General features: G+C 52.6%; 1 protein-coding gene across 1 annotated transcript in view; it reads right to left on the bottom strand.

The window, feature by feature from the left end:
• Nucleotides 1-726: 726 nt before the first annotated feature.
• The window catches only part of notch3 (notch receptor 3), a gene marked incomplete at its 5' end in the record, with an annotated part of 33,296 nt that continues 12,537 nt past the window's right edge, over nt 727-21,485 (bottom strand). The window contains 25 exon segments of the mRNA XM_084488486.1: nt 727-4,516; nt 5,037-5,134; nt 5,857-6,004; nt 7,046-7,350; nt 7,875-8,043; nt 8,185-8,275; nt 8,768-8,993; nt 9,233-9,381; nt 9,748-10,074; nt 10,621-11,150; nt 11,735-11,821; nt 11,824-11,849; nt 12,449-12,554; nt 12,556-12,704; nt 13,262-13,394; nt 13,539-13,723; nt 14,322-14,478; nt 14,911-15,112; nt 15,557-15,785; nt 16,223-16,375; nt 17,487-17,720; nt 18,344-18,489; nt 19,109-19,301; nt 19,500-19,610; nt 20,149-20,382. Coding sequence (XP_084344612.1) covers nt 2,990-4,516; nt 5,037-5,134; nt 5,857-6,004; nt 7,046-7,350; nt 7,875-8,043; nt 8,185-8,275; nt 8,768-8,993; nt 9,233-9,381; nt 9,748-10,074; nt 10,621-11,150; nt 11,735-11,821; nt 11,824-11,849; nt 12,449-12,554; nt 12,556-12,704; nt 13,262-13,394; nt 13,539-13,723; nt 14,322-14,478; nt 14,911-15,112; nt 15,557-15,785; nt 16,223-16,375; nt 17,487-17,720; nt 18,344-18,489; nt 19,109-19,301; nt 19,500-19,610; nt 20,149-20,382 — 5,915 coding nt within the window. The 3' untranslated portion in view covers nt 727-2,989.

Below are 21,485 nucleotides of genomic sequence, written 5' to 3'. Positions count from 1 at the left end.
TCAATGATCAATGGTCTGTAAACGGCTTGTGCAACAAGCTTGTGTGATCTATAGCAACTTTAAAATCACTTCACTAGAATGAGTTGATTTGAAGGATTATACTCCATCAGTCTCCGTGCCCCACCTAGTGGTAGGTATAGTTATGCAAACGTTGAATATAAAAATATTACTTTCATTGAATATGAATAGCCTGCCACAATTGTCTTTTATTTGGACGTGTAGGCTGGCAAAATGATCTTGAGGCGAGAAGGGAATGTTTGAAGCAACCGTTTGTAACCGTTTTTAATCTTATAGAATACGGTCTAAGAAAGAAGTAAAAATACAATTGGACTCAAAAGACCTGTGAGAGTGATAACCGCATGCACCACTGACATAGAAGGGACATCAGTGAAATAGAATATAAATTCTAACTGTTATCTTAGATTAATATTCTTAGAAGTCAGAATTACATTAATACTCGTAATATTGTAATTATTAATATCATGCTACATTAACTCTACTTTTGCCATTTTGTATGCATGTATAATAAGGACGTCGTCTGCTGTAATCAGAATTATAGAAATAATGAGTAGTGCTGCTTTAAAATACTTTTAAATAACTTTCTTGTTGCTAAGGGTTTGAAAGTGAAATGATCCTAGATAATCCTAATGCCATTCATGTCTTAAACATAATAAAAATCACACAGTACAAAAAAGTGTAACTACAGTTTTTATTAGAAGTAACTTATTTTGCAACTTTTGTCTGTAGACAGAAAACTGTGAAAAGGATTTATGTACACTGATTTCAAACTACTTTTAAACAAGTATAGTAATTAATAATGATAGAAAATATCTATGACAGTTCTAATAATACAAGACCAATACAATATCAGTCACAGCTTGACAGTAATGCTAAAAGGAAGGTTTTTATTTATGTCCTTTTTAGTAAATAACCCATTTTAAAAACATAAAACTTTTCAAACAAATAAATCTACCCAGGACCAACATATTTACACAAAGGGTTCACAAAGCTTGAAATGTACACAATACTTAATATAATGTGACCTGGGAAAGAAATGGACAGACCAAAAAAAAAAAAAGACCAAAACATATCATTCATGATGAAGCTGGACATACATCTAAACTACTTTACAATAGAACTTTCTGGAATCTGTCGGATCAGTGAAACATTTCAGCAGTGGAACACATGTGAGCGACGCCACTCCTAATGGGTAAACCAAACAAAATTAATTGGACCAGGAGAATTTAAGACGCACCGGAATGGCAGGGTTGGTGCCGGGGCTAGTGTCCGCTTTGTGGATGTCGTGGCATCGCGTGCAAACAGAAGGCAACCAAACACAATCGTCGCAAAACAGCAAAACAGGTTTGTCCCTCATGAAATCATTTTTTTTGTCTTTTTTTTTTTCTTCTGAAAAACGGAATGTATATCAATGGGAGTACGTTGCTATCCTAGAGTTTTGTGTCACGTGGGGCAGTCGAAGGCGCTTTGCCGGGCAGCGTGAATAGCACAGCAGGAGGGCGGGTGAGAACGGTAGAGAGTGTCATCTTGGGAGTATTGTCGAGTGGCTGTAGCGCTACATGGTAGCGTACACTCCCCTCACATCTTCCGACATGTCACCCTAGATTCGCCCCCGCAACTCCACTGCTCCGTATCCAGCCCTTTATGGCACTTATAAGAGAGGACACCTCCCTTAGGAGTGACAGGGCCCTTATGCAGTCGCATTGCAGCAGCCGCACTTACCTGCACTTACTTGCACGACCGCGCGTCCTGCCCAAAGTAACGCTTCCCTTCTCTGTCCCCAAGTGACCCTGAAGCTCTGAATGCATCTCCAAAACTCCCGTTCTCTAGTCTGCGAGGCTGAGATCAGTGTCCGTCTATCGCTGAGCAGCCAGTTATAACTGGAATGTCTGCCGGGATGCACAAAATAGCAGCTGATGAACATCGCTTAGCACATCGCATCGATAAAGAATTCCCAGCGTCAATAAATGAACGGTGTATAAAAATAAGCAAATGAAACAATCCAAAAAGACAGTTAAAAAAGGGCAGTGAAATGCAGTTTTATTTAAGGCAGTTCTAAAAAACGTTCACGAAATAAATGAAAACAAACCGACAACGACGACTGACGTTTTCTGAGACTATGTTAGTACCTGGAGGTAGTACCCGGTAGAGTTAATAAAGGCTGAACTGCATACGAAATAACATAACTGATGCCGGGATGGGGAGCATGACGTCCCAAACTGACACTGAGCCATTTTGACTTGACTCTTGAACGAAGGGATCTTTTCACGAAGAAACCACAGAAGGTAATACTGTCATAGTATCGTCCTGTGAAGTGCTTCAGGGTGCCTCAAGTCCACCAATTGTTTAAATAGCTCTATGGAAGGTGATCAAGAACCGATTCCATGAAATCTAAAATGCTAATGCGCAACAACTCCTCTGAAATGTTCGCCAGGGTACAACTGTCCACGAAACTCTAAAGAAAATACCAGTTGGCTGGATGTCTAAACTTTTTTTTTCTTCTGTACGGGTGGTTTAGTGGGCAAGGGGGTCGGGGCAGAAAAAGGGAGAGAATATATAATGAAAAAAAGCAATTCAAAAGGGACATTAAAACAATAAATAAAAATAAAAGTATTCACTTCAACATTTTACTTTGATCTACTTTTTAAATGTTAGTCTTCTCCAAGTCTTTGAAATGAAAGACTTGGCTTTCTTCATATATTTTTTTATAATAAAAAAACAAGTCCATCTGTGACAGAATAAGTCTTACTTCATTAAATTGTCTGAACTTTTTCACAGACAACGTACACTTCCCTTTACTTTGTTCTTGCTGCGAACATCACGAGCAGACAGTCCTCTTGGGTTAAACATCAGTCAGTCCAAATCCAATAAAAAATCTTGGAAAAAACAGGCTGACACACTTAATAAAGGACAGGTCCCACGGCCAGTCCACATTCTCTCAGACCCGAGTCCATTGTCAGGCGGTTTTTGCTCACGCAAACACCTGCATCTTCCCGTTGGCCTCGCTGGCGTGGGAGATTTGGGTCTGGGCGGGACCGGCAACTGCCGGGCTTGGGGTCGAGTCTGACCAATCAGACACACAGTGAGGGGAGGGGCTGGACCACGGCTCGGGGGACTCCGGGGACGGGGTCAGGTAGGGGTGCTCGCTGGGCAGGTGGAGGTAATGCTTGGGGGTGGCATCCAGGGCGGAGGAGTAGCTGTGTTGTGAAGGAGGGGTAGGGTAATCATCCAGGCCCACAGTGCTGCTGCTGCTAGCCTGGGCGGGGGGCATCTGTGCAGCCAGGACCGCCGGGGCCGCCTGGGGCATCTGACCGCCGGCCTGGGACTGAGGGGGCTGCTGGGGACCCTGCTGCTGCTGCTGCTGCTGCTGCTGGAAGAATGACGGTGGGGGCTGGGAGGTTTGCGGTGTGGGTGGGGTCGAGGTGCTCATGCGGCCCATGCTCTGCTGGCTAACCATCGAGTGGTTGAGAAGCTGCTGCTGCTGCTGCTGCTGCTGCTGCTGCTGCTCTGCGATGGAGGGCAGCTTCACGGGGCTGATGGTCGGGGTGGAGGTGACGGGGGTGGGCTGCAGCATCTGGTTGCGGTACATCTGCTGGTGCAGGAGCATGTTCTGCTGCTGCTGCTGCTGCTGCTGCATGGCCGGGCTCTGCGGGTGCATGGCCGCCTGGCTGGTGTGCACCAGGTTGACCACCTGCTGGCCGCACTGGGAGGAGGGGGTCATGCGGCTGTGCCAGTCGAAGGGCACGCTGACGGGGCTCACCATGCCCATGTTGATGCCCATGGGGCCGGCGTTGAGCACGTAGCCGTGGTTGAGCCCGCTGGCCATGGAGACGCGGCCCTGCATGGACATCCCGCCGTCGCCCAGGTCGTTGAGCTGCGCCAGGGACACGGCGAAGGGGCCGGCGCCCTCCATCATGCCGGCGTGCACCATGGGGGTGTTGGGCACCGACATGGAGGTGTGGAAGAGCCCCGGCGAGGGCATGGCCACGGGGGACGTGGGGTTGGTGATGTAGCCGGCGTTGCTGGCCCCGCCGCGGGGCGAGTCCAGCGAGTCGACCGGCGAGAGGGTGACGGAGCTCTCCAGCAGGGCGCTCTGCATGTCCAGCGTCAGCTTCTTGCTGCGGGCCTTCACCGACTCCTTGAGGGCGGCGGCGTGCTGGCCCGCCAGCCCTGAGCCCTTGGCGCCGGGCCGGCGGTTCTTCTTGCCCTGCGGGGTGGTCTTCAGGCTGGGCAGGAAGGCGCTGGGCGGGCACATGAGCGGGGACAGGGTGTGGCCGCCGGCGAGGTGGTGGCCGGCGCCGGCGTGGCCCTGCGGGCTGCGCACCGTGTTGTACTCGTCCAGCAGCTGCACGATGTCGTGGTGCATGCGCTCCTGGGCGATGTCCCGCGGCAAGCGGTCCATGTGGTCCGTGATCTCCCGGTTGGCAAAGTGGGCGAGCAGCACCTTCACGGCCTCGCAGCTCCCCTCGCGGGCGGCCAGGAAGAGGGGCGTCTCCTCCTGCGGCACACGGCGAGGCAGGGGGGAGGAGGAGGAGGAGGAGGAGGAGGAGGAGGAGGAGCAAGGGGGGGTTAGACGACTTCTCACTCTCACTCGTTAACATTTACATTTAGGGCGTTTAGCAGATGCTTTTATCCAAAGAGACTTACAATAAGTACGTTTGTCATAAGAAGTGAACCAATATATCGCCGTCGATACAGTGAAGATGTTCATCGAACCAAGTGCCAAGCACTAACAATCGCTATGCCAACCCATTCCCCGTGTACAGCAGTGATAGCTAGCTACTGCAGATGCTACACAATTAAGTACTATGAATAAATACAACGTACATTAAGTGCGTACATTAAGTGCCAGGACGTACAACATACAGTAGTGGGCGCGGGGGACTGGGTGGCTATGCTATGAGTCTAGGTGAACTCTGAACTCTTCACATGTGGGGAGGAGATGCAGTGTTGTGTATACAACCACATATACACTACTACACACTGTGTGTTTGAAACCACAGTAGAAGTCGCCGTACCTTGAGGTCCTGCATGTCTTTATTGGCTCCGTTCTTGAGAAGTGCGATGGTGGCGTCCACGTTGTTGACGGCCGACGCCCAGTGCAGCGCAGATTTCCCTAAAGGAGAACGACGAGGACACCAAACGGTAAACGCTCTGATCCCACTCACAATAACACCGTCGAGAGGCGAGACACATTATTTACATTTACATTAAGGGCATTTAGCAGACACTTTTACCCAAGGCGACTTACAATAAGTACATTTGTCGTAAGAAAGTGAAACAATATATTGCTGTTGGTACAATAAGGATGTTCATAGAACCAAGTGCAAAGCACTAACAATTGCTAGGTTAACCTATTCCCCGTAAACAACAAAGATAGCTAGGATAAGATGCTACATAACTAAGTACTACAAGTTGGAACCATTATAACCACTACCACTATAACTTAAGCACATCAGTGGAACCAGCACTAGTGGACGGATCGCAAGGTCGCATTAGGGCTGGGCGATTAATCTAACTTTGATAGTGATGTCGATTTTTTAATCTTTATTATATCTTTATCAGAACAGCTGGATAGATATCTGTACATTATTTTAGATTTTCTATTTGACCATTTTGTGTGTTTTCTTAAGGTCGAAATTTCAAAGTTCTCAGTTACAGTTACTCAGTGTTTTTCTGGAGAGAAACGCTGAATATCGCATCATGTTTTCAAACTCAAAAAACAATCCAAGTTTGTATAATCAATGATTTCAATATTGACCAAAAAACAACGGTGCTTTAGATTCTGTCCCGTGACGGAGCAGCTCCCAGGGTCTGGCGGAGGGGAGGGGCCCTTACCCAGTTCGTCGACGGCGTTCACGTCGGCGTGGCACGTGATCAGCTCCTCCACCATGCCCTCCACCGCCATGCGGGCGGCCAGGATGAGCGCCGTGGAGCCGTCGTACATGCGCGAGTCCAGGTCTGTGGCGCGCGTCCGGATCAGGATCTGGTCGGGGGTTAGAACAGCAACAACGACCGTCACCGACGTGTTTGGCTGTGCGGCGAGCAACGATGGAACGTGGAGCGTCAGCCATGGGGATATTTGATTGATTGATTGATTGATTGATTGATTGATGATGTTTATTTTCGTGTCATGCCACACAAGTGGCCCATCCCAAGTCGCAAATCATGATAAAACGGACAATACAAAATAAAGTTAATTCAATTTTATCGTGTACACTGTGTGAGTGTGATGGTAAGAGACAGCATGGTCACATGATGAGGGTCTGGGTTCTGACCCGGTGTCTGCAGATCACCCCACTGGTCTGACCCCAAACCCTGGCACACCTGAGCGTATGTGTGACCTCTACTTACTCAATACCGAGACGTAGCAAAACAATGCAAGTTCACCGTAAGGCCGATTTTTTTTACGTTGACATATTACACCACCAGGTGTGAGTGTGATTAGCCGTTACAAGTCGTTTTGAAAATCTGCCTCTTCTGACATCACAAGTGGGTGTGTCCAGCTAGATGTATGAAGGATAGATGAGCAACGTGTGCTACGGTCCACCGGGTAGGCTGGTGGACTGATCTATCCCAGCAACACATCTAGGTGGACACTTGTGATGTAAGAAGAGGCCGATTTTCAAAACGGCTTGTAACGGCTAATCACACACTCACACCTGGTGGTGTAATAGGCCTGGGCAATAAAACAATAAATTATCGTATCGTGATAGACTTTTGATCAAAATCAATATAAAACATGTTCAATATATATCGATAAGAGGCCGGACCACCGGATCTAGCAGCTGGGTTTGTTACACAAACACGGTTCCATACTTATCTACAATATTTAAGTGTTTTTCATTGTTCTATCGACATTGGAGTACTCATCAATGAAGAACAGTGGAAGGTCGTATTAAGTGTTAAACAGAAGCGTTTAAATCCAGCATGGTAATTCCTAGTCTTTTTATTTTTATTTTTTTAAGACGCGGCGGGAAAAAAAAAACGCGCTACACGCGGCGACCGGCGTTGGTTTCCCGCTCACCTGGAAGACGCCCTGCGCGTCCGCGGCCACGGCGGCGTGCAGCGGCGAGCGGCCCGTGTTATCCTGTGCGTTGGCATCGGCGCCGGCGTCCAAGAGCCGCTTGGCGGCGTCGGCGCGGGCGTAGCGGGCGGCGAGATGCAGCGCCGTCTCCCCGGTGCGGTCCGTCTGCGCGGCCAGCGAGGCGCCCTGGTAGATCAAATCCGAAATGATGTTCGCCGAGCACTCCTCAGACTCCTCCTCCTCGGGGATCTCGGGCTCCAGGCCGCCGCCGCAGAAGGACGCCAGCATCAGGGGGGTGAAGCCGTCTGGGGGGGGGGGGGGGGGGGGGAGAGAGTCAATCAGCCAATCAATGGGAAGCACTCAAGACAAGACACACACGGCCCGCCCAAGAACCGCATTCATGAACGCGGCGATACGGTTTTTTGAGCCCAGATGAGATAAGAGAAGATAAGACTCGAGCCCAGATAATACTGCGTTCTCATTACTCGTTTTCATTACTCGCTGCCAGAGCCTACAGCTTCCTAGATGTGGCTCTGGATTTCCAGGCTACCCAGAGAAGACAATCCTCATAGACGCCGTGCTGCTGCTCGGAGACGCTACTTTAGACACACTTCAACGGCACCGACAATCCAAAAAGCCAGTCCAAACTAGATGGAAAAAGTGTGCACTTCAAAAACGTGACGCAGCTTTTACTTCTTCGCCGCCTACAGAGTGTGTTGTGTACGATCCTTCATTTCCCGGAGACGTTTGACCGAGGGAACCGGGAGCCTCGGAGGCGGGACTCATTCTTCAGAGGTCTATTGTAAGCGGATTGGTTTGGATCACCCACCTGGGCCTCGGACGTTGACGTCCATGCAGTCGCTGTCAAACTCTCCCTGGGGGGGCGTCAAGGCCATGGTGGGGGGGACGCGGATGTCTGCGGCGGCCAGGTGGTGCTGGGTCCACTGGCGGCTGTCCACCGCGTCTTCATGGTCGGACATCACGCTGGGCTCCTCCATCTGTGGTTCGACGAGAGCGCCACCAACGGGTTACATCACGACATCACACCATCGGGACGGAGTAGAACCCCCCTTCCCCCGCCACCCCTCCACAGCATGTGAAGTATGGTGACAAATGAAAGGTAGAGTCATGTGACCCACCTTAAGTCTCTTGATCTCGGGGCAGTCTGCGTCCATCCATTGGTCGCTGTGGTCTCCGAGCAGAGACTCCTCCACCGTTTTGGGCATGTGTCTGTTTCGGAAGAAGGCAACAGATCCGTTTTAAACAAACAAATAGCTGGAATAAACTCCCTGAGGATTTAAGACTTGCCCCAAACTCAGACCACTTTTAAAACAAGACTGTTTGCTTTAGCTTTCTGCTAAATCCTAAATACATTGCACTTTCTAACATGCTTTTTTAAACTTTGCCTATGTTTGCTTTTATTTATCTATTATTTGCTTTATTGTGTGACAACGTTTCTATGTGAAGCACTTTGAGTCTGCCTCGCGTATGAAAAGTGCTATATAAATAAAGTTGCCTTGCCTTGCCTCAAAGGCGACCACTGCAACGTCCGAAACACAAGCTTTCGTCCGGGCGTTAAAGAAAGATGCAATGATAGAAGATGCATCATCCCCCCAGCCCTACCCAGCCGGCCTCTGTGGCCCGACCGCTAGGCTGATCTAACCATCGCACACACACACACACATCCGTCGTCCACACAACGGAGAACACCGCTCCACTCACTTCATCCCCAGCGCGTCCTGGCCCACGGGCTCCCTGCGGTTCTTGTTGCTGCTCGGCTCCTTCTTGGGGAAGAATCCCTCGGGGAACCACAGAGTGCTGTGCTCCCTCTTCCTGCGGGCGATCAGCATCCCCACCACCAGGATGACGAACACGAACAGGGAGGCGATGCCCACCAGGATGAGCTTGGCCCACTGGGGGTAATCAGGCTCGATGATGGCGGGCGTTGCTATTGGGGGGGGGGGAGGAAAAGATGATGCGTCAGCGTTTTATTATTGGTGTTGATGGATTGTGATGGTTTCATGTTTTATTGGTGGTTTCATGCGTTATGGTGTTGATGGTTTTATGCGTTATTGGTGTTGATGGTTTCATGCGTTATCGGTGTTGATAGTTTCATGTGTTATCGGTGTTGATGGTTTTGTGCGTTATTGGTGTTGATGGTTTCGTGTGTCATCACGTTGTCCTTACTGGAAACGGTTTTCAGCTGGTAGGGGAAGTCCCGGAGCATCTCCCAGGCGGAGAGCGCCCCCAGGTAGTCCGCCGCGCCGTCGGCCGTGCGGAAGCAGCCCCCCTGCTCGCAGCCCAGCCGGTTGTCGATCTCCAGGTACACGATGGACCTGGACCCACGACAAGAGGACAAAGCACGCGGCGTGAGCGCCGAGGGAACCTACAGGCCGCAGCGGGCAATCGGCTGCTAACCGCAAGGTTGCCGGTTCGATCCCTGGCTCGAACGCGGTGTCCCTGAGCAAGGCACCTCACCCTGACTGCTCCTGACCCGCTGGCTGTCGCCCTGCGTGGCTGACTCCGCCGTCGGTGTGTGAATGTGTGCATGAATGGGTTGAATGTGAGGCCGATATTGTAAAAGCGCTTTGCGTGGCCACTGGTTACAAATGAGCGGTATATAAATGCATGTCCGTTTACCATTTACAGGCAGGTCAAACCCAAAGGAATCCCCGCTTCAAAACGTAACGTCTCTGAATTACCCGATGACTTCCTCCTGCCGCTCCAGCTCCCGTCTGAAGCGCGCCACGGGCCGCGTGTAGGGCCGGATCATGGCCTCGCCGTTGCGGTCCAGGCGGAAGCGCACGGTGGTGCGCAGGATGGCGCTCAGCTTCTGCAGGAAGATGGTGCTGGTCCGCATGAGCTCCTCGGGCGGCAGCAGCACCACCACCACCAGCAGCTCGTCGGCCAGGTCCTCCTTCACCCCCGCCGCGCAGTCCAGGCCGTCCCAGCCGCACTCCTCCGAGTTGCAGCCCTGGTCGCAGCGGCCGTCGGCGTAGTGGTCGATGCAGTAGGTCTCGTAGATGGGACTGGTGTTGAGTGGGAGGGGACGAAAATAGAGCGCAATGTTTTAGTTCTCGTTTCGTTTGCATTTTATGTGCTTTTATTATAGTGAGAGAGTCTGAGATAGAGGGGAAGGTGTGGGAGATAGAGAGGAAGGTGTGGGAGATAGAGGGGAAGGTGTGGGAGATAGAGGGGAAGGTGTGGGAGATAGACGGGAAGGTGTGGGAGATAGACAGGAAGGTGTGGGAGATAGACAGGAAGGTGTGGGAGATAGACAGGAAGGTGTGGGAGATAGAGGGGAAGGTGTGGGAGATAGACGGGAAGGTGTGGGAGATAGACAGGAAGGTGTGGGAGATAGACAGGAAGGTGTGGGAGATAGACAGGAAGGTGTGGGAGATAGAGAGGAGGACATGCAGCAAAGGACCACGGGCAGGATCCGAACCCGGGTCGCTGCGATCAGGAGCCCATATGGTACGCCCCCAGTTCTCGTTTTTTTTTTGGACAAACTAAAAAAGCGGTGAAAACATAAAATCGCCCTTTTTTTTTTGTTTTTTTGTGGAATCCAGACTTACTTGCACACTTTCTCCTTGACCTTGCAGTCAAAGTTGTCGTAGAGGCAGTCGGCGTTGTTGCACGACTCATCGCACTGGCTGTTGTTGAAGACGCGCCAGCAGCGCGGGTCGGGGCAGCGGGCCCACGGGTTGACGGCCAGCGAGCAGTCGCCGCCGTCCCAGCGGCAGGCGAACTGGTTGCACTCCTTGTCGCACACGCTGTCGTTGGCCTTGCCGTGGCACTCGGCCAGCGGGCAGGAGGGCGCGGGCGCCTCGCGCTGCCGGCCGCTCTGCTCGCAGCGCTTGCCGCCCCAGCCGGCGGGGCACTGGCAGTGGAAGAAGGGGAAGGACGTCTCCTCCGTGCAGAGGCCGGCGTTGCGGCAGGGCTGCGACGAGCAGCCCTCGTTGCTGCGGTGCTGGCACTGCGGCCCGGCGAAGCCCGGCTGGCAGGTGCAGCGGGCGCCGCGCGCCGTCAGCGCGCAGTTGCCGCCGTTGTAGCAGGACAGCTCGCGGCACGACATGCTCCTCTCGCAGGCGGCGCCCACGTAGCCCTGGAGACGCAGGAAAACAAACACGTTTGAGAGGATTAGGCCTGGGCAATGAAACAATAAATGGTCGTATCGTGATAAGACTTTTGATCAATATCAATATAAAACGTGTTCAATGTATATCGATAAGAGACTGGACCACCGGATCTAGCAGCTGGGTTTGTTACACAAACACGGTTCCATACTTATTTACAATAGTTGAGTGTTTTTCATCGTTGTATCGAGTATTTATCAATGAAGTGAATAGTGGAAGGTCATATTAAGCGTTAAACAGAAGTGTTCAAATCCAGCATGGTAATTCCAAGTCTTTTTAGGTCATTAAAATGATCAATAGTTACCGACATCGATCAATATATAACTCAATCAACTTATATCGTGATATGTCGTTCAGCCATTTCGCCCAGGCCTAGAGAGGATGCTCGGGAGACTTGGGTACGAGGAGAACAACTGCTCCGGGCCGACAGACACGTGGGATTCGAGATTCAAGATTCAAGAAGCTTTATTTATCCGAGGGAAATTGCTTGCGGGGGCGGGACCGTCCCGTTGGGCACAGGGGCCCCTCTGAGCCACGTTCAGCGGGCCCTTACCAGCTGACAGGTGCAGGTGTATCCCATCGCGCTGTTGCTGGCCACCGTGCACGCGCCGCCGTGCTGACAGGGCTGGGACTCGCAACACGGCTGAAGCGGCTCTGGCACCTTCGACCTGGGGGTGGGGGGACAGACGGGCATTATTCCCGGGCTGAGCGCCGTGGGGGCTGAAGAACACAACATTCCCGGTACATTTCCTGGTTATGACACGAGGTGGAGCGGATTGTCCCGCTTGTGTTGCAGTGGCAGACCACAAGGCAGAAGAAGATCAAATAAGTAAAATAGAATAGTCACTATACTATGTTTTCTAATGTTACTAATGTTTTCTGGCAGTGTACAGTAACATGTCTGCCATAATTCATGGGTTCCTAGTTGTCGTGTCATAGTATTTATCTCCACTATAATAGTATTTTGATCGTCAGTAAGCCTAATAGAGGACATTCATTCTTTTTGTTTTACAATACACTTCACACACACACACAAAAAAAGATTTTCTACCTAAATAAAGTGCAATACATCACATTCCGAAAGAATGTCAATACATCCCGACACATCATTGCACATCGCCCCGTGTATCGTTCGTGATGTGCATCGTACGCCCGCACTCGCACGTCCCTATCCCCGACCCCACGATGTCCGTGTGCAGGAAGAGGCGCTCCGAAGAGGTGGGAGGGGGGGGGGGGGGGGGGGGGGGGGGGGGGGGGGGGCCCTTACCTGTGAAACCGGGCTTGCAGACGCACTGGTAGTCGTTGGGCAGCTGGATGCAGTCGAAGCTGTTGGCGGCGCTGCTGGGGTTGGAGAGGCACTCGTTGATGTCCCCTCTCGCAGCGCTCCCCCCTGAAGCCCGGCGGGCAGTTGCAGCGGTGGCCGCCCACGCGGTCCACGCACGTCCCGTTGTTCAGGCACTTGGGCGGGGCGCGCGGCCGCGAGGGCGGGGCGCAGTCGTCCTCGTTGATCTCACACAGCACCCCTGTGGAGGGAAGGGAAGGAGAAGGAAACAAAAAAAAAACAACGTCGTCGGGTCAGTTTCGAAACAACGGTTTCGAACGCCGTCGCCGTCTCCTGCCGGATGTGTGTGTGTGTGTGTGTGTGTGTGTGTGTGTGTGTTAGCGCTTGACCGATATATCGGCCGGCCGTTATGATCGGCCAATATATATATTTTTTTTTACGTGTATCGCGTCGGCCGATTTTTTCTTTTTTTCCCCCCCGACATGATTTACAGACCGACAGAAGTTCAATAAATGTTCCTTTTTTTAAATTGAGACTAGTAACATTTGTTATCATCAATCATTGTGTCATTTTCATGATGTCAACTGAGGGAGCAAAAGCAGCATCGGCTCCAAATATCGGCAGAAGAAAGAAGAAAATCGGCATCCCGTATCGGTCATCGGCTAAGGCTGACGGAAAAAAATCGGTATCAGCATCGGCCCTAAAAAATCCATATGGGTCGATGCCTGTGTGTGGGTGTTTGTGTTACCAGTGTTGTGTGTTTGCGTTGAGTTCTTTCGGGGGTGGGGGGGGGCGTACCCAGTGTGCCCGGGGGGCAGGAGCAGATGTAGTGGCCCACAAGGTCGATGCAGGTGCCTCCGTTCTGACAGGGATGAGACTCGCACTCGTTCTCCTCCATCTCACAGCTCTCTCCCCTGAAGCCCGGCATGCACTGTGGGAGGAGGAGGAGGGGGGGGCATGAGACCATCGTTCTCATGAAACACACACACTCACACACGGACAGACAGACAGACAGACAGACAGACACACAGACACACACACAAGTCCCAGACGTGAACCCGGGAGGCGGGCTTACGTCGCAGTGGTAGCCTCCCACGTAGCCCCTGCAGGTGGCGCCGTTGCGGCAGGGCTTCTCCTCGCAGTGGTCCACCTGGCTCTCGCAGTAGCTGCCCGTGAAGTCCACGGGACACTTGCAGTAGTGGGTGTTGCCCGTGTTGACGCAGTGTCCTCCGTGGTGGCACAGCTCGTCCGTCTGCAGGCCTGGCGGGGCGAGGGGAGAGACGGGGGGGTGGGGGGAACGTTAGCGATGTGTCGGGCGTTATTGTGATCACACGCTTAAAGGAGAACTCCGGCGATTTTTTACTGGATTTAAAAAACGGCCACTAGCCACTGGCTAGTGGCTGGGAGCGCATCCGTTCTGCTATCGGCTAGTAAGGGCTTTCTGGATATGTCAACGGGGTCATCTGCGGTGCGTGTTTACATGCAATGAAACACAAAGTTTATACTATTTCGCCAGACTATTTGAGTTAAACGAGTGTGGTGGTGTCTTGTAAGGAACCAACTCGTGTTACACATAGGTCTTGGAATGGTTTTCTGAATGTGTTTAGAAGCCCCAAATGCGGATAAAGAGCTTGCCCCCAGAGGTTAGCGTTATAGCTATTCCGTAGCGCCGGCAGCCAGCAACAGATCTCTGGCTTGGTCGAATCAATTTTCGTCGGGGTTTTTCTACTTCCCTAAACATGGGGTGACCCTCGGCAAAACAATAACGGGGGGGGGGGGGGTTGAAAATCGCCGGAGTTCTCCTTTAACGGAATATTAAGACAGACACCCGTGTCCCAACTCAAGGTCGCGGACGTACCTCTCTGCCGCGCGGCCGACTCGCAGGACACCCGGGGGATGTCGCAGTAGCGGCCCGACCAGCTGCCGGCGCAGTCGCAGGAGAACGAGGCGTCCTTCTGCCGGCAGCGGCCTCCGTTCTGGCAGGGAGAGGAGCGCCGGCACCAGTCCACCGGCGTCTGGCGGGAGGAGGAGATCAGAGGGAGGGGGGAAAGAAAAAAAGAAACGTTTCGATTTGCTTGAACATTTTAAATCCAAGGGGAGCTGCAGGGATTACCTCGCATTCTTTCATGAGAACCTCCCGGGTCCTTGTCTAAGTGTGAGTGTGTGTGTTCGGTGTGCGTGTGTGTGTGTATATGTGTGTGTGTGTGTGTGTGTGTGTTCGGCGTGTGCATGTGCCTGTGTGTGTTTGGTGCGTGTGCGCGTGCGTGTGTGTGTTTGGTGCGCGCGCGCGTGTGCGTGTGTGTGTGTGTGTGTGTGTATGTGCGTGCGTATGCATGTTCGGGTGTGTGCATGTGCATATGCGTGTTTGGCGTGTGCATGCGTGCATACGCGTGTGTTCCGTTGTGCTCGGTGTGTGTGCGTGCGTGTGCGTGCGTGTGAGTGTTTACCTGGCAACGGTTGCCGGTGTGGCCCTTGGGGCAGGTGCAGCGGAAGGACTCGAGGGCGTCCTGGCACACGCCGCCGTTCAGGCAGGGCTGCGAGTCGCACTCGTTCACCTCGTACTGGCAGTGGGTGCCCGTGAAGCCGCTGCGGCACGTGCAGGAGTAGCTGTTGATCTTGTCCGTGCACGTCCCGCCGTTGAAGCACGAGCTGCGGGGGAAAACACACGGCGCCGCCTCGGTTCAACGGTTCGCTCGCTCAACCAGACGTTCAAATTTGCATTTTTTCCGCCAGGGCTGGGCGATGTGACGAGGTCTCTCTTTTATTTCAATCGCTACAATGTTTCTATGTGAAGCGCTCCGAGTCTGCCTTGTGTATGAAAAGTGCTGCATAAATCAAGTTGCCTTGCCCTGCTCCGTCTTTAAGAAAGAAAACGAGGAAAATACAATCCAATATCACTATAACTATAACTCAAAACTTATTATTACTTATTATATTTACCATCTCGCCCACCCCTACAATTCTTAATGTCATCCAATGTCTCTCTGCCCATCTCCAGATCACTCATGATCACTCACCCAACCATACATACGCACTCACACACACACAAACACACACACACACACACACACACATGCGTGCACGAGCGCGTACCTTTCGGTGCAGTCCACGATGTTGGTCTCGCAGTGTATGCCCGTGAAGCCCGGCCGGCAGCTGCAGGTGTAGGAGTTGACGTAGTCGGTGCAGGAGCCGCCGTTCTTGCACGGCGAGCTCTGGCATTCGTTGACCTCCAGGGCGCAGCTGGGCCCCGTGAAGCCCGGCAGGCAGCTGCAGTGGAAGGAGTTGATGCTGTCCTTGCAGGAGCCTCCGCTCAGACACGGGTCTAGAGAGAGGGTTGGACGAGAGACAGAGAGAGAGAGAGAGAGAGAGAGAGAGAGAGAGAGAGAGAGAGAGACACACACACGCTTCAGCCTCAGAGGAGAGAACAAGTTAACATGAGATGTACTCTCTCTGATCGCCCCCCCCCCCCCCCCCCCCCCCCGAATTTCGGTTGGGACAGAAGAGAGTACAGGGCAGCGATAGGAAATGGGAAAGAATATATAAACTGAGAAAGAGAGTAATGTCTTGTCTTCAAGGGGACATGTTATACCAGCAGGTGTGGGTGTGATTAGCGTTTTGAAAATGTGCCGCTTCTGACATCACAGGTGGGCGTGTCCACCTAGATGTGTTGCCACATTTTCAAAACGGCTCGTAACGGCTAATCCCGCTCACACCTGGTGGTGTGACGGGTCCCCTCTAACTAGTGTGTGTTCAACTCACTGGGGGAGCAGTCGTCCACGTCCGTCTCACAGGTGAGCCCGTGGTAGCCGGCCCGGCAGGAGCACATGAAGCCCCCCATGGTGTTGGTGCAGGCGCCGCGGTTCTTACAGGGGTTGGAGATGCATTCGTTCACGTCGATGTTACACATCTGACCTGGAGGACCGCGACGGAGAAGAAAAAAAACAAACAAAGTTCCTTGTTTATTTGTCACACGCGCGCACACGCAGCATAACATGCAGAAGTCATCCATGGCTGTGAAATACTTGGATTTCACTTCCATGGAAAAAACGATACCATAATACCATAATGTCATAATATCTATAATAATATCTATAATCTCTATAATATCTATCGTTTTTTTGTATCTATAAAAAAGATACAGGTAAACGATACAATAAAATACAATAAGTGATGCATTCAAATAATAAAATACACAATAGCACATATCGCTGGTATTAAAACATAACAAGCAGCCACAAACTGCTATCATTAACCACAGGGCTAGAAGCGAAGTAAACACTTCTACAATCCAACTGGCTCAAGTCCATTTAAGCTAGGTCTGTTTGACTTGCACACCCTTTAAACAGAGTTAAAGTGGCTTCAGGGATTTCCAACCCCATGACCTTAGCCGCCCTCAAGCAAAGCAAGGGAAAAACTCCCAGACGGTTCCTGTGAATCTCCCTTCAGGATAACAAACACTTTAATACAAACGTACATAGTAATGCTGCTCTCCATTTGCATGGTACGCCGGTACGTCTGACCCGCTCTAACGAGAACGTGACGTCATTTCCTAGCTTGCAGCACTTCTAGCGTTTCCGTTCATCGGCTAGTCCTTGTTATCCTTAGCTACATTAGCCTCTTTAGCAAACCAGCTCAAAAACAAACAACACAACTTTACATTGTAGCGCACGCACAGCAAGACCGTGCGATGCATCGATTGGTGACCGGAATAAAGTAGCAGTGTAATCAAGTGTGTGAGAGCATTTAAAATCGACATTAAAACGACCAACGTCGTACAAACACAAAGAAAATAAATCTCTCTACGGGCGCAGCCATTTTTGTTGTCATTGTTGTTGTACGGGCGGCCTCGCTGAACTCTACTTTCAGAAAATCCCGAGTGGGGCCGACCAAAAGGGGGGCGTTGGTTCCTCCGTGAAATGCCGCAAGAGAGCCGGGAGATTCACACCTTGCGACTAGGACGCGCCGGTGGCGTGCCATACAACTGGGACAGCACCATGATCAAACGGACGCCCGGCGGACTGACCTTGCCAGCCCGTCTGGCAGTTGCACTGGTAGCCCTGGTAGTCGGGCGTGTGGGAGCAGAGCGCGTGGTTGTCGCAGGGGTTGGGCGAGCAGGGGGTGAGCACGTCGGCGCAGGTGGGCCCGCTGTAGGGCAGCTCGCACACGCAGGTGAAGCTGGCCACGCCGTCCACGCACGAGCCCTTGTTCAGACAGGGGCTGGACGAACACTCGTTGATGTTCACCTGGCACAGGTTACCTGGGCGGAGAGAGAGCAGGACACACACACACACATGTGGTTGAGTTACACTGTACGGGGGGGGGGGGGTGTGGTGGGGTACGTTTGAATGGGAGATGAGTGTGTGCTGAGGGAGTCGATGTGGTTGGTTGTAGTTGTACGTGACATCCACTAGGGGGCAGTAGAGCGCTGTATGTCATTGCAATGTTGGCAGTGGCACTCAAACTGCTTTGGATTTACACTCCGGACTAGAGGTGAGTTCGGAACTCGAATGAAGTGATGCATTGATACAGAGGTAGACTATCCAATCGGCTGGATCTATTCACTCAGACGTTCTCGACTACCCGTCTTTGTTTATGTGATAACGTGAAGCCGGATCGTTTTACTTGCTAACCCTTTCAAAAAATTAATTAATTAATTTTAATTCATTTTGAATGTCATTTAAATAATAATATGAAAAAAGAAATTAAGGCTTGGAATTGTTTGGTACTTTGAGGTCAACAACAATTCAGTCGCACACGAAGGGCCGTTAAATCCCAGTCGCACGCGGTCGGTCCGTCCCTCCGACCCCGAGGAACGGAAAGTTCCCCGCGACGCGGCGACCCTAACCCTGACGGGCGTGAGGCGTCCCGCCGCCGCCTCACCTCTGAAGCCCTGGCGACACTTGCAGTTGAAGCCGTTGAGCTGGTCGATGCAGGTGCCGGCGTTCTGACAGGGGCTGGGCAGGCAGTCGTTCCTGTCCAGGTCGCAGTTCTTCCCGACCCACCCCGGCTCACAGTCGCACCGGTACCTGGGGGGAGGGAGGGAGAGAGAGAGAGAGAGAGAGAGAGAGAGAGAGAGAGAGAGAGACGGCGGGGGATAAGCTCGGCTGTATGTTTATTATGGTGTGTCCCCCCCCTCATTGTGACCACGGTGTATAGAATATAGAATGTGTCGTTAAGGACCGGTTGAACTCATCTTGCAGCTGGGGCAGCGATTTGCGGGTGGGTTACAAATATCAACGTGAAATGATCGCAAATGAATGAATGAAATACTTATTTGGAATGACATGTAAGCATTAGACCACGGGGGTTAAATAAAATACAAATTTGCATATTAGCGTGCCAGCGGGGCTGATCCGCTGCGTGGCGTGGATCCACACGGCCAACAGCCGTCAGCAAGTGAGCCCCCTCTAACCCCTCTATTACTTATCTAACCTTAACCTCATTGGGCCGTGTATTTCCGTATACTTGCATAACGCGATCTGATTGGCCGACGGATCCGTCGGCGCCTGAAAAGTCGAACATTCCTCAACTGTTTGACGCAACGGCGACGGAGCCGACCGCACGGACCCCCCCCCCCCCCCCCCCCCCCACGCGTGCGTGTGTGGTAAGCGGCCGCTCGCTCTCTCTCTCTCTCTCTCCGCGTACCCGTTGATGTCGTCCCGGCAGATCCCGTGCAGGCAGGGCCCGCTGCCGCACTCGTCCACCTGGGAGTAGCAGTACGGCGGCTTGAAGCCCACCGGGCACATGCAGTGGAAGCCGTTCTCCTCGTCCACGCACGTGCCTCCGTTGCGGCACGGCCCCGACGCGCACTCGTCGATCTGCACGTTGCACTTTGAACCTGTGGGGGGGGCGAGAGAGAGGGCGGAGGTGGGTGGAGAACGTGAGTGGGTGGTTTCTGCGAAAGGGACACACGCGCGCACGCACACGCACCCACACGCACGCACACGCACACACACACACACACTGTGAGGAAGGACACTGCTGATTGAATGATCCGGGGGGGTGTCGTCGTTGGGGGTGTGTTTTGCGGTTTTACCGGTGAAGCCGGGCTTGCAGACGCAGTCGTAGCGGTTGATGCCGTCCTTGCAGATGCCGTAGTCGCACGGGTTGCTGGCGCACTCGTCCACGTTGACCTCGCAGTTGGTGCCTGCGACGGAGAAGAGGGGCGGAAGCGTTTAGAGAACGTCGACAAAACGCAAACGACACACACATACGAACGCATACTAAAGGGCTGATTATGGTCCGGCGTTCACGCAACGTCAAGGGGGGGTTACGGACCCCTCACGTCCCGTGCGGACCCTCCTTGCGTCCGCCGCGAGGGGCCTGACGCGCGCCTCCCAAAAATTGTAACCTTCCGTCGAGGCGACGCAGCCGCAAGGGGCTGTGATTGGTCCGCTCACTAAAACCCGATGCAGAACCAAAACAGGTTCACGACATCATGTGTCGAAGCGTCTGCGTGGTCGTCGCGTTGCGTCGACGGGGGGGGGGGGAACCATAATCAGCCCTTAACAACTGTTTAAGTTGCGCGACACAAAAAGAACATGTTCAGGCCTTCCAACCGATGAGTGCGGCCGCGTTTGACGGGACACACAAGATCAAAAAAAAAAACTTTTCCCGATGGGTGGAGCTAGCTGAGCGCTCCTTGGGGGGGGGGTCTACTCTACTCCAGAGGTGACCCGACGTACCCGAGGTGCCGTGCTGGCACTGGCAGATGTACTTGTTGACCAGGTCCACGCACTTGCCGCCGTTCTGGCAGGGGTTGCTGTGGCACTCGTTGAGCTGGTTCTCGCAGCGGTAGCCCGTGTAGCCGGCGTCGCACTGGCACGTGTAGCTGGCGATGCCGTCCACGCAGCGGCCGTGGTGGCAGGGGTCGGGCTGGCAGTTGTTGATGTTGCTCTCGCAGAGGGTGCCTTCGTAGCCTGGGGGGGGGGGGGTGAGGGGAGATGGGGGGTGGATAATGATGCATAATTAATAATCACGACAATCAGGAAATACTAAGATGAAGAAGAAGGGACATGATTGAATCCAGCCCCGTTGCGGTTAAATGATTGCGAGAATGTGAGTGAAACCCGGAGCGCTTCAACCGCATTTTACTTTTATGTGGCGGAAAAACACTAGCTTTGAAACACTCTCTTTCTTTTTATGCGATTTCAACATCTCTCTCTCTCTCTCTCTCTCTCTCTCTCTATTAACGCCTCTACAGTTTGGGGGCCTGTCCCTGGCGGTTACCATGCCAACAGTGCCTGAGAAACAACCAAGGGGAGGTGTGTGTGTGTGTGTGTGTGTGTGTGTGTGTGTGTGCAACATGTGTGCGGTGCTGAGTTGGGCAGAGCAGTTGAAAGGAGGGCTCTGCACGGGGCATCCCAGTCGCCCTTTTGTCCCGGGCGGCGGAGGCGAACAATGGGCCCCGCTACGTCAAACAGGGCCACTTCACTCAACAGAGTGGGGGCCCACAAACAGAGGGGATAGCAAGCAGCTGGTCCCTGAAACAATGAGCCAGTCTCACCCCTCCCCCCCCCCCCCCCCCACCCAACTCTCCCTCTCCTCCCCCCCCCACCCACCCACCCACCCCCAGCCCAATCCACTCCCCCCCCCCCGCCACCCCCCCCATAGGCCCAAACAAACAAAAAAGAGTTAATGCTCACAGACTGACTTGGCTCTGCTTCAACCTTCAGTTAGCCAATGAGGGCCTTCTGCACTGTCAGGATTTCTTGAATTATTAGTTTTTTTATTCCTGTACATTAACATTAAGTGTCCAGGGGGAGGAGTTTAGCTGTGTGTGTGTGTGTGTGTGTGTTCATGTAAGACAATGCATGTGTCTGAGTGTGTGTGTGTGTGTGTGTGTGCATGCATGTGTGTGAGTGTGTGTGTGCATGCGTATGTGTGTGTGTGTGTATGTGTGTGTGTGTGTGTGTGTGTGTGTGTGCATGCGTGTGTGTGTGTGTGTGTGTGTGTCTGAGTGTGTGTGTGCGTGCATGCGTGCGTGCGTGTGTGCGTGTGCGTGCGTGAGGGCATGTGTCAG

Source organism: Micromesistius poutassou, assembly GCF_964030765.1.
Source record: "Micromesistius poutassou genome assembly, chromosome: 1".
Taxonomy (NCBI): domain Eukaryota; kingdom Metazoa; phylum Chordata; class Actinopteri; order Gadiformes; family Gadidae; genus Micromesistius; species Micromesistius poutassou.
Note: the sequence above shows the minus strand (reverse complement) of the source record. Positions and strands in the feature narration are given on the sequence as shown.